Source organism: Malus domestica, chromosome 17 (assembly GCF_042453785.1).
Source record: "Malus domestica chromosome 17, GDT2T_hap1".
NCBI classification, from domain to species: Eukaryota; Viridiplantae; Streptophyta; class Magnoliopsida; order Rosales; family Rosaceae; genus Malus; species Malus domestica.
In genome coordinates this window covers 520,118-533,136 of record NC_091677.1, presented here as the reverse complement: position 1 = coordinate 533,136, position 13,019 = coordinate 520,118, and the positions used below count along the sequence as shown (strand labels likewise).

At 37.5% G+C, this 13,019-nt stretch overlaps 1 protein-coding gene and 1 long non-coding RNA gene across 2 annotated transcripts; both read left to right on the top strand.

Annotated features, from left to right (window-relative positions):
• Positions 1-7,596: 7,596 nt before the first annotated feature.
• Positions 7,597-9,339, top strand: LOC103425776 (transcription factor TCP20-like). Its single transcript, XM_008363876.4, has 2 exons — positions 7,597-9,053; positions 9,145-9,339. Exon 1 carries the CDS (start codon positions 7,891-7,893, stop codon positions 8,833-8,835), a length of 945 nt encoding a protein of 314 aa, XP_008362098.3. The 5' UTR covers positions 7,597-7,890; the 3' UTR covers positions 8,836-9,053; positions 9,145-9,339.
• A 1,468-nt stretch (positions 9,340-10,807) lies between these two features.
• On the top strand, positions 10,808-11,348 carry LOC139193654 (uncharacterized). Its single transcript, XR_011578004.1, has 2 exons — positions 10,808-10,924; positions 11,084-11,348. It is a non-coding gene; the product is annotated as an uncharacterized lncRNA (long non-coding RNA).
• Positions 11,349-13,019: the final 1,671 nt, after the last annotated feature.

Below are 13,019 nucleotides of genomic sequence, written 5' to 3'. Positions count from 1 at the left end.
GGAAGTGAGAGGTCTTAGGTTCGACTCTCGTTGATGGCGAATTCGATACCAAATTAAGTTTTCCATTGTGTGGTTTAACCGAACTCTCGTTGATGGCGAATTCGATACCAAATTAAGTTTTCCATTGTGTGGTTTAACCGAACTCTCTCACCTGTAAAAATATCGATGTATTAAAAAAAAAAATGTTTTTGGTGAATGTTGTCACATGTATTAAACATTAGGCTGGAGTTTATCTCGGCCCAAACTTTGAGAAATATGGGCTTACCCTTTCGAGTTATCATCTCTTGCGCATCAAAACACAAACAATAAAGATTGAGATGTATAAATTTTTGTTTTAACCAGTGTTTTGTTCAGGACTCGTGGGGGAGCATGCTGTGTAACGATGCATTGCTATATTGTTTTTATTTTTATTTTTTAGAACATCGATATTTTTAGACTATGAGAAGGAAAAGTTCAGCTGAGTTACATAATGGGCAGAGCCTAATTTGGTATCGAATTCGCTATCCATGAGATTCGAACCTAAAACCTTTCACTTTCAAGTGAAAATAAATACCACCAGGCCGTACTACCGAATAACAAGAGAAATCCAATTAATATAACTAAATGTATAGGCTAAGTAATCACAAATGTGAGTTTTGGAAACGGGGCACATGGCATAATGGTGACCTCTCTAGTCTCTGCCTAGCACACTTGCACTTGCACTGGATTCTTTTTTTCTTTTTCTTTTTTCATATCTCTAATTTTGATAGATTGATGCATCTCAACGACCTATCAATTAGGTGATGGGTTATATCTATCTATCTAAAATTATTGCCATCAATTCGTCAAGTAACATCATCGATCTATACCAAAAATTGCAAATTCATCAATTGTTTTTCTACATGTATTTATATATTGTCAAATTTAGAGATTAACTAACCTATGTAACCTTATGAAATTTACTTTATGTATATTTCTCTGAGATTTAGTTTCTATTATTTTTTTTTATGAAATTTTTTCAAAACTTTGGCATGTTACAGAAATTGAAGAAAATCCGAATGTTCAGACAGAAAATTACACAACTTGAAAGTCCCAAAACAAAATAACAAATAAAAATTAAGCAAAAGAAAGGGATGGCACGTAGAGAGAGAGAGAGAGAGAGAGAGTGTGTGTGAGATGAGGATAATGGTGAGGTCCATTCCGTGAAGAAATTTTTAGTTGTGACGGGGAATATGGATGGTACACTACGTGTTTTTATGTAAGTGGTGAGAAATTTTATTTTTAAGTTATTAACTTTTTAACAAACATATCACACCATTTATACAGGGACACGTGGCGTATCATCTCGTGTGACGGTTACACTGAAAAATCTCTCCATTCCGTCTCTCTCTATCTCTCTCTTGATCTTTATCAAAAGGAAGGAGGCATTCAGTTAGAGATTCTGGCTTTTTATTAATTGGAGCTCAGCAATTGGAGTGATTTGGATCCTCTCCTGAGCCCAATGAGAGGATCCTCATAACCAAGGATTGTGGGCAGTTGGATGATAATCCAATAGCTATAATTATTATAATTTTAAAATGACAATCTGTTTGTAGTTGTTGGATAAAAATCCAACGGTCCACAATCCTTAGTTAGAAAGATCCTCTATTTGGGCTTAGGAGAGGATCCAAATCCCTATTGGAGGTTGTGGCAGTGGCGCTCCTGTTTGATGTGCAGCATGCAACTTCTGCTGCTTTTCCCATTTCTCATCATCATTCTTCCTATACAATTACCATATCATCCTATTCTATGGAAAAGGATTCTCGTCAGATCCCTTTTCTGGAGATCTTTAAGGATCTCGTGATCGGAACCGTTTATTGTACATCGTACGATAAGAAATTATTTAAAATTTTAAAAATTTAAATTAAATATATATAGTATTTAACGAAAACTGAGCGTACAATGTACGATGGACGATCCTGATCACGCGATCCTTTTCCCTATCCTATGACCTGCTTTAAGTCGTTGATTATCCAATATTGTTATTGTACGTTGTTAGTCCATCAAGTCCATCTATCTGGACTCTTGAAATTTGATTTAACGACTAAAATTATTATAACTTTTAAAGAGACCCTATGTTTGTAGCCGTTTAATCAAATTTCAAGAGATCAGATAGGTAGACTTGATGGAAGAAATCCGAAGAATATCAGTTTCCGTTTATATGCCCTACTGGGTGTTGAATGATATTAGTCTTTTATAAACCTAGATATATTTATATGAAGTGAAAGCAAAGTAGTTTTCCGATTGAAGAATTGAATTCGTGGGATAGTATGTATGGGGTATGAGATTTCAACAGCTAACTTTAGAGGAGAGGAGGGGCCTCCTTTGTCTCCGTGATGGGATGCACATACCACTATCAATTCAATCACCACCACACACGTCGCCCATTCCCGCCATTATTATCATCACACAAATCAATAGTCTTCTCCCACACCACACCATATCAAGCACAAACCTCATGAATATATACAAACAGCTATGAATATTTTCACACACAACCCATAAAAAGAGGAGGGAGAAAGAGAAAAAAAGTCATGCTCTTTAACGGCTTAATTAAAGTTTCTTATTAGCAATTAATCATGTTCATTATATATATATATATATATGAATATTAAAAATTAAATTGAAATATATGGTCACTCTACGGTGACCGAAGGCTGCATGCATGCATGAGTTCGATGCGTTCATTTCTTCATCATGCGGAGGAACTGAGGAAGCAATGAATTAGCTAGTGATGTAGGACAAAAATTAAATTATTTTACATGCAATAAAATTAAACGAAGGAAGCAACTTTAAATGAATAAAAGTGATTAGAGAATTAGGTTTGTAATTTTTTCGACTATTATTCCATAAATATGAGTTTTCCCTCTTTCTTCCTAGTAAATTTTAGAGTTTGCTAGTAGTTTGATAACGAAGGATTATTGTTCGATTTTCCATGTTCAATATATCCCCTGTGTCAGCTAAGTTTTCTAGTTCTTTTTAGAAGAAACGATAGTAATGTATTGATTCAAGGATGAGGCCAAAGCAGCCCCAAACCAAAAGTTACAGAGTGCAGTTACATAGATTCCTCCACAAGGAGGTCAGTGATAAAGCTACGAGGATAAGCAAACCAATCGCATTGGTTGCCAACATTTAAACTAAAAATTTAGCTAATTTGTGAGCAACCGTGTTGACTTGGCAGCAGATATGGGTGCAAAATTCTTCAGTGATTGTGGTAAGGATGCTCTTTGTATCTTCAACACTCTGCCAAATTATGGACAAATTAGTTGAGGAATCATCAAGGGCCGTCACAATCTGAAGAGAGTCTACTTTCAACAAGAAACCGATACATATATACGAGTCTACGACTGATATATATGAGCTATATATATACACATATGTACTGAACTCCTAATTAAATAGTAAAAATGGGAACACAATAATCATACCAACTTGCAAACTTTAGAACTTTGAAAACTAAGCAACTTTGGACCAACTAAACCGACTAATCAAACCACTCTCGTGGTTTATACATCACGAAAGCGATATCAAGTTTCCTTCAACAAATGTTGTATATAATTATTATTCAACGCTTTAGGTCAGAAAATATACAAGAGGCGATGCATGCGTCTCCTAGTCATTTATTGAGTTAGAAAATACACAAGAAGCAACACATGTCACCGTAGTCGCAAGTTTTTGCAACGAACAACTAATCACTCAACTTTTAAGAGTTGCACACACGCGATGATACGTGTAATGTGGTGCAGTTTCGATAAGGCAAGAAGAGTACCATATAATATATGATGTGCTAATTGAGGGTTACAATATAAACAAAAACTGAATTAAAGAAGTGAGGTAATGTACATTGACCGTAATGTGTATCATCATTGATTCTTCGACCTTACTATCCACATTGTATAATGATAGTTAGGGATAATTGGGTACATTTCATAGAGATTAAAATAACAATGTGAGCATTAACAAGTAGCTTCTTTTTTCTTTAAAAATGGACCAACTGGTGGCTTCGTGAGTCGTCACAGTAGGCCACTCTTTTGGGGACCGGCAAGACTCACAGAGGCATTCCAACCTTCCTGGGCACCATCGTGTGATTCACCAATGTCACTAAATCAAACCAAGACGTGCCGTGTAAAATACGAGTCTGGAATTCGTCCCCAACGAAGATGTGTCGTGAGGTAATGTACATTGACCGTAATGTTTTCCACATTGTATAGTGATAGATAGGGATAATTGGGTACATTTTATAGAGATTAAATAACAATGTGGGTATTAACAAGTAGGTTTTTTTTTTTTTTTTGTGGCTCGCCACGGCAGTCTATTATTTCAAAGGTTGGCAAGACTCAGAGGCATTTCAGCCTCCTCCTAGTCACCATCATGTGATTACCAACTTCAAGAATCAAACTCAATACATGTCGTGTAGAATACATGCCTGGAATTCATCCGAACTATTTAGCACTATGTGGTGGTTGGTATTAACAAGTAGCTTAAGTTGAACTTTATGTTTAAAAAATTGAACTTGTGTGCTTTACTTTTGTTCTTTTTTCTTTTCAAGTAATGGAAGAAAACATAACGTGTGTGCTTGTTGTGATTTTAGTATATTTGATGGTTGATATTTGTAAGTTTAATTAATCCCTTCTATTATGAACGGTAAATAACACACACACACACACACACCTACCTCATCAAAAATAATATTTCTTGTCGGGATTATTCATATTTTATTCATGCAAGATGATATCTAATTAATTATGTGGTGGACGCTAACACGTAGAAAATCGCTTTCAAATCACAATTAAAAATGGGTTAATAGTTTTAAGAAATTGGGATTAGGCATCTTTGTAATACGAGAAATTTAAGGTTAAAGATAAGGGACTCTTTTGTCACTTTGCTTACTTGTTATTGGCATCCAGTGCTCACACCAATTACATTGACAAAAGTGCATCTCTCTCTCGTGCAGAACAATCTCTTGTGCTTCTATCATCATTCTCGTGAAGGAGAATGATTTACACAAAACAAATTTATTACCATATAGTGTCTTCTGTTTATTAATATGTGATAATATATTATTAGATCGGGTCTTACGTGACGATGAATTTGTTCTATATAAGTTGTTCTCTAAAGACCATAAGAAATATAGATGAAAATTACAACATCGCCTTTTTCCGTGAACAAATTAAGGGAAATTTTGTTTTTTTGCAATTATATGTACTAAATTATGTAACTTGATATAACATTTAATTTTCAAGGTTGAATATAAGGGTATAAAAGTGCATGCACTTTAATTCAGCGAGCATGAAGGGAAGTAATATAAGCACATAATTCTTTTTTGTAAGTGTGTGAAGAAATTTAACATTATAATGTTAGGGAGACCAAAATTTTAGATCAAATTGTATAAACTAAATAATGTGGTTGTTGATGATTGGATTATTAATTAAATATCGATTAACCTACTTATTTACTATTAGTAACACATAATTAAATTTAAAATTTTAATCTCTCTAACATACCCTTTTAATTATTTATAGTTTGGGTGGAAAGTAATGTCTAATTGTAAACATCCAATAGAGCACACTTCGATGAGAAGTAAGATTTTGTGTATGGCCCAACCGTCAGAAACTAGAGTATAAGGCCCCACCCCACGGAGGCCCACCAAGGTAGTATATTCCTTAGAAAAAAAAAATTTCAATATGCGAGAAATACGACTTAATATACTAAGTGTTATAATATAAGTGGTTAGATATTTGAAAAAAATTTCAACCACTTGTATTATGACACTTGACACTTGTACTATAACACTTGGGGCACGTTTATTTGCCCTCTTTAGCTTTCATTGGACTACACTAGATTAAATCGTAGTGTAATCCTATGTTTGTTACACACATGGACTAACTTTAATGAGACTCGCTCCAACTAAGCTGGACTACAAGCTTTGCTAGAGGGTCTTAGTGAGACCCCCCAAAATCGGGTGAATTGCTAAGCCCAGCTCCGGAACGCTTCACCCTTCCCGCTTCGCCCCTCCAATTCTCTCATTCCTCGCCTCCTACAACCCTTTCAAACCCTGATCTCGCAAAACTCGAAACAAAAAAAAAGAAAATCTTTTTCAATTTTTCCCTTTTCAAAACCAAATCCAACTCCCAAAATTTGAACCTAGAAAAAAAAAAAACCCAGAAAACCAAACCAGATTCAACCCCTATCTCCCAGCTTCCAATAACACATGCATCCCACCCCAACTCAAAATTCAACACCTATCTCACACACGAAGGCAAAGGAAAAACAAAGGGAACAACAAAGCAAGGAGCAACTTGGTACAGAGAACAGGAGGGCAGAATAAGAGAGAAAAAGAAGAGAGGGGAGGAAGACAGTGGCGGAGAAAACAATAGGAAAATATGATTATGGAAAAGAACAAAAGAAAAAGTAGAAGTAATAATATAATACGAATAAATATAAATATAAATTAATAATAAAATATTAATAGGTACGAATTAAATAATATAATATTATAATCATGTTTCTTAATTCGATACTACACAAAACATTTCACTAAATCAGTCCAGCTTAGTCTATTCCAAGCTAGTCTAGCTTAGTCCTTGAAGTTAGTTCAGTCCGAGATAGTCCGGTGTAACAAACGCACCCTTGATGTACTAAGCCGTGTCCCCGACACCGATTCAATAATATAAGTAAAATTACATAACATTGTACTCTTGAATTAAAATGCTACTGCGGTCTTGTTCCATGCAAATTACTTTTAAATTGTATTATGTGTAAGTTGCTCTGTGCAACTTAAACAACAATATGCTTTGTGGCCTGTAAAAACTCCATATCATTAGCCTTGATGTTGCTGAATGCTGTTGATCCCATTACATAATCTTGTTTTTTCCTCTCCGTCTTTTAAAATTCCTATCAATTTTTATATCATATCTTAAGGATGGTCCTAGACCTAGAAGAGTGGGATAGAAGCAAACCCCACCACCAGCCATTCATGAGTTGCCACGTGTCGAAATCTCAAGCTGTCCAGCTTGGAAGTTGAGTTCCTTGTAAGAGATGGCATCATATATTGGTTTGCTATTGCAATTATAGCATATGCAGGCAGCAGGAGAAATCAATAATGAAGAAGGGGGTGAAGGGGGAATCCAATCAATCCATAGACCATAGTCCATGTGACTCCATAGAATGTGGGGAAAATTAGAGAATGGGCTTTTGATTTGTCTGCTCTATTGTTTTAGCGTACAATAATGTATAATGATGTTATTGAACTTAACGATAAGATGTTTATTTAATAATTTAAGAGAATTTAACGGGTTGATCCAAATCACTTAAAAGATAATGTGATATCATACATTGATGCACGAGAGGGAAATACTCTTGTCTGAGGGTACGAGAGAAAAATTTAAATTTAGGTGTAGATGACTAAACTTGACAGAACTCATATTTGCACAAAAAAAACTTTGTCTGACTAATCATATCTTGTTCTATGTCTCAGCTTATTTGTATTAACACATTAACATTCTGATACGAGGGTGTGAAAACACGAAACTGGCAGTTGTGTTCATATCTGCCTAGTCAAACCCCGCTGCAGTGTCAAAAGTAACGAGAGATAAAGTAAGAAAGGAGGACAGCTTGAAGAGAGAGAGAGAGAGAGAGAGAGAGGGAGAGTAAAAAACAACCAAAGCCAGTCTACCCGGAGGAGAGAGTAACATTTGACAATGGGGTACGCTGGGATTTTAATAGTATTTTATGGGTTTTGTCTTCTCTTTCTTTGCCAAAAACAGTGAAAACTCATGAAAGTGTAGGACTTTTCAGGTCACCTTCTTCAATCAAAGAGGACCCATTTTTCTCTTTTTTTTTTTTAAATTTTAATTTATTAATCCCCTGTTCATGGATCCCAAGGGCTCAAAGCAGACACAAGACATACCTAGCTTCTTGAGCCTCCCCCCACAACCTCAGCAGCAGCAGCAACCACCACCTCAACCCAACAACAACATGAACGACGACAAACCTGCTGAAATCAAAGACTTCCAGATTGTAATCGCTGACAAAGACGAGTCGGGGAAGAAGCAGTTGGCGCCCAAGAGAAGCTCCAACAAAGACAGACACACAAAGGTCGAAGGCAGGGGAAGGAGGATACGGATGCCGGCCCTCTGCGCCGCCAGAATATTTCAATTGACCCGAGAGTTGGGTCACAAATCCGATGGGGAAACAATCCAGTGGCTCCTCCAGCAGGCCGAGCCGTCGATTATGGCCGCCACCGGGACCGGGACGATTCCGGCGTCGGCTTTGGCCGCGGCAGGGGGCTCTGTTTCGCAACAGGGGACTTCTCTATCAGCTGGATTGCACCAAAAGATCGATGAATTGGGGGGGTCCAGTGGAGGTAGGACCAGCTGGGCAATGGTGGGCGGGAATTTGGGGAGACCCCATGTGGCAGGGGTGGGCGGGCTATGGCCCCCTGTCAGTAGCTTTGGGTTCCAGTCGTCATCTGGTCCTCCATCAGCCACCACAAATCTGGGCAGTGAGAGTTCAAATTACCTGCAAAAAATTGGGTTTCCTGGCTTTGACTTGCCTGTCTCTAACATGGGTCCGATGAGTTTTACTTCAATTTTGGGTGGGGGCAATCAGCAGCAGCAGCAGCTTCCTGGGTTGGAACTTGGGTTGTCACAGGATGGACATATTGGGGTCCTGAACTCACAGGCTTTGAGTCAGATTTACCAGCAGATGGGGCATGCTAGAGTGCACCAGCAGCCGCCGCAGCACCACCAGCAGCAACACCACCACCACCACCAGCAACCACCTTCCAAGGACGATTCTCAAGGCTCTGGACAGTAGTAGTGGTCGCATTAGATTCTGTGAAATTTGGATGGGAGAATGCAAAAAGCAGTAGCATTTTGTTGGGTGGCTGAGTTTGTTGTTTTGGTAATGGTAATTGTATTGTATAATTGGAAAATGTTAGGAAAAAAGATACTCGAGGGAGTTCAATATGGACTGGATTTTGTTTTCCCCTTGTTTTTCTCTCCACTGCATGACTCAAGTCTCCATATTTACAGGTGCTTCTGCTTAAAAATGCTTAATTTTTCAGCACTCTTCGTGTTAGCCATAGCCTATAGGGGAATTTGATTGTTAAAAGTGCTTTTGCAGATGGGATAATTGTGCACAGTCAAATTGCTTTGGGTTTGGGCTTAACTGCTGCTGCTTTGAATTCAGAGGTGTGTTGATTGTAGTGTAAGGCATCTTTTTAATTGGTTTTGTTCTTCACTTGGTGTGGATCAAATGGTGCTCAGTTTGTTTGTGAGAATTTAAACATAGAGCTCTATAGTCATACTTAATCTCCAATTTTCTTCTTAGATTTCTTAATTATCTTACATCTTCATTGTGTTTTTCCACAAATTAAGGGGCAATTACTTATCATACTACTTGCACTATACTTGCTCTATACTTGCTCTCTCAAGCCACTTCCGAAGAACACCTCGCTTCGTCTTCATAAACCATTTGTGTTTTCCCCCCATGAATTCCTTGCAACCCAATTACTTTTCTTTTTTATGGGAATGTCTCCTTGGTCTCACAGCAGTAGCATCATTAATAGGCCGATAGCCTAGTTGCCTTCAACGTTGCCTACTTGAATGTCCAATTGCATTTCAATCCTTGGAGATGATATTGCATTCTAAAGTCCTTGACGCCGGAATTCCAATCAGGAACTCAAATTTTTTTGTAGCTTTGCTAATCGATCTGGTTTACATAACTTAAACTGTCGCTGGATATTGGCTAATATTGTCGCCAGTACGATAACCTAACCACAAAATACTAAGAATATTCCAAAGTAGCTCACTTTAAAGATCTTTAGAGATCTTCTTTCTTTCGAGCATCTGAGTTGTGCAGTATTTGTCAGTATATGGTGTTCCCAGTTAATGTTTCACCATTACACTGCTTAATAGCCATTAGCTGTGCTTAGTGTTTATATACAAGAACAGTACATTAGTGGGACTTTGTAACCATCAGGTGGAATGGTGGATCAAGTTTTTGTCACAAAGTAAAGTCAGTCGGCTTTGGCATATTACAAGGAGAAGGATGGAAATTAAGAGTCTTTTATAGTTTCAGAACATAAGAAGGGAACATGTAGAACTCCATTTGGTTTCCCTAAGAACTCGACTATTCTGTCAAATCTGTTTAATTATCTCGATTGTCATTACCATGTGGAAAACTGCTTCACTAGGCCACTCATCAAACTAGTCTCGCCTCGTAGTGTCAGATTGATCTTTGGTCTATAGATTCAGTAGCTTTTCGCTGAGCTTCACATATGATGGATCATCGCGGGACAGATGATCAACATGTTTCGTGGGTTCACGTTGTAAAAGAGATTATGCAGTTCATCGAACTTACGTCTTTTGGCATTGTCTAAATTGTTTGAGATGTTTATCTGTTGTGTGTTTTGAAAATGACTTTTGAGGCTGCCGTAGTTATGCTATTGGCCTCTCATTCATTCTTTGTAGTTGGCAGCCATACAGTCTTTGTCATGGCCTCTTCTATCTCATTGGAATATCTTTCTGCTTCTCCCTTATCTCCTTTATCCGTTTCTCTCTCATTTCGCATATCACCCGAAACAGCAGGGCATCGAACTAAGGACTTTGTGCAGCCGATGCTAATGTCTCCATACAAGAATTCTAGTTTTACCATGTCCGAAAATTTGTGTGTTGTTTATGAACTAGGACTGAAATTTACCCTTAAACCCCACGAATTATGTTTTTGACTGTTTCCCATGAAATTTCCTGGCGCCGCACTCTCAGTAGTCATTCACTGATTGCAGGTCTAATTGTACATAATTTCCGGCATTTGTGGGTCTTGATTTGGAATCGAATGTGATGTACATTTAGTCGTATATGAGATTCTGAAGCATAATATATATATAAAGCCGTCTTCAAAGGTACGTACGTTGCCATCTGATATTAGGCGTTCTAGCCGTACCCTGTCATTATGAGCAGTGGCGGATTCATGAAATATTATTTGGGAGTCAGTATGACTGGCGCGCACATCACGCAAAGTTTTTTAGATGGAATAACATGCAAATTGGCATTTCATGTAGCCTTGGTAGGCCTGCGGTCATTTACCAAGTATGCCGACAATGCCAATAATTTGTGAGCGAGCATGCCAATAGAAGTCAACGTATGACAAGTGAGCTTATTGACAGATGCCCATAACAATGCATATGAGGGCATTGAGACTAGCAGCTATCATGCCTAGTGCCCATACAGACAATTCATCGAGCAGTTGAGAGCAGTTTTCCGACTATGTTATTTGTAAGATAACTCTCAAAATTAGGACTGCAGAATTTATGTATTTTGATATCACTGACTTGTATCGGTCACGTCAGAAAGACCCGCCGACATTTTTCTCGACCATCTACCACATGTAAAAGGGCATCGCGAGCTGCTGTTTCCATGAAGATTCGCAATTCGTCCTCACCTAGCCGGGGAAACCACATTACTAATGCTGCCGAATGTCCGTTAGTTCGTACTGTTTTTAAGTCGAAGTTTCGTACCTTGGTAAGAAAACTATTCATTAAGAAAGCAGAAAATAAACAAAGGGTGTATTATTGGGACAAGCTTTTATCTTTTGCTTATCTACATATTGTAGCGGATCCAAGAATCAAGTTTTGGGGGTCCAGTGTTGAATATAAGTTTTTTAGATAGAGACAGAGCGTGAATTGTGCAAAAAAAATTTAGTTTATTCACTAGGGCATTTCGTCGAATATTTAGTGCATTTATTGTCGTCAGCCATACCATGTTGCGCACATGTCAAGAGATATCGACATATGTCAATGCATTCTGCTAAGTAATATAAAGAGAACTTGTCGAGTATTGTCGACGCAACCTGTGGAGATTTGCCTAGCAATAATTACATCAAACACTTAATAGGCACAAAAGAGAACCGTATCAAACATTCATAGGATCCTCGAAAGACCTTCACATATATATTTTTTAGATTTCAAGTGGTCTTGGGACCGCCTTGATCCCAGTGTCCACCCCTGTCTACATAGCATTATTCAACATATTATCCACCTTTTCTACTATATATATTCACAAAAGTATGGATATGCACCGGAGTTTTAGACCGTAAGATTCTTTAGACTCTTTAACCAAATGAAATAATAAAATAAAAGGATCTTGATCCTTTATTGGTTTGATGCATGTCATACACAAGAGATTTTTTAATGTGACCGTCACATAAGGTGATACATCACGTGTCTTTATATAAATGATGGGTTATGTGTGTTAAAAGGTTAATAACTTAAAAATTAAAATATTCCACCATTTGTATAAAAACACGTGATGTACCATCCGTATTTCCATTACAACTCAAAATTTCTCGTCATACACCAAAACATAGCAAAATTTTTGCAGACAAAAAAGCACTTTATTTAAGTAAAAACCGGCGGCTCTTGCCCATGACCCCTCGTTTGTGAGTAAAGAAGAATTTGCCCTGAAGTGGAGAGGAATAATATAATAGTATTAAAACCAGCAACTAGAGAAAACATGGTACTCCCCCATCACCTTAAGAAGACGCGTACGTGGACTGATCCTTCTATAAATAAACAAAGAGTTTAGAGGAATGAACCTGCTGTTAATAATGCTATCCCAATAAGGCAATATTTTTCTTGTATTAAGATCATATTGATGGCACGACTAATTGCCAACAACACGACCTAGAAACAATCAACCCTACCACGAAAATACATAGCTAACTTGACCTATGTTTCTTTTCGAGTGTGATTCACTTCATATTGTAGAATCGTTAAATGATATTTCTATTAATTTGTCTTTGATTGGACATTTTGTAGAGGACATCAAGGCATTGCTTCCGACTTTGTCACCAAGGCTTCTTTTACCCATATTTGCGCCAAGCCAACGATTTTGTTCATAGGCTTACTCACTTTGGTCTTAATGTTAGTCAATTTTGTGATTGGTTAGATTTCCCTTCGAGTTTGATCCTCAGTTTACTTGTTGAGGATGTTGTGTTGC

Bases quoted from the DNA above. Each gene is read 5' to 3' on its own strand.
- LOC103425776 (XM_008363876.4), top strand. From the start codon at position 7,891: ATGGATCCCAAGGGCTCAAAGCAGACACAAGACATACCTAGCTTCTTG.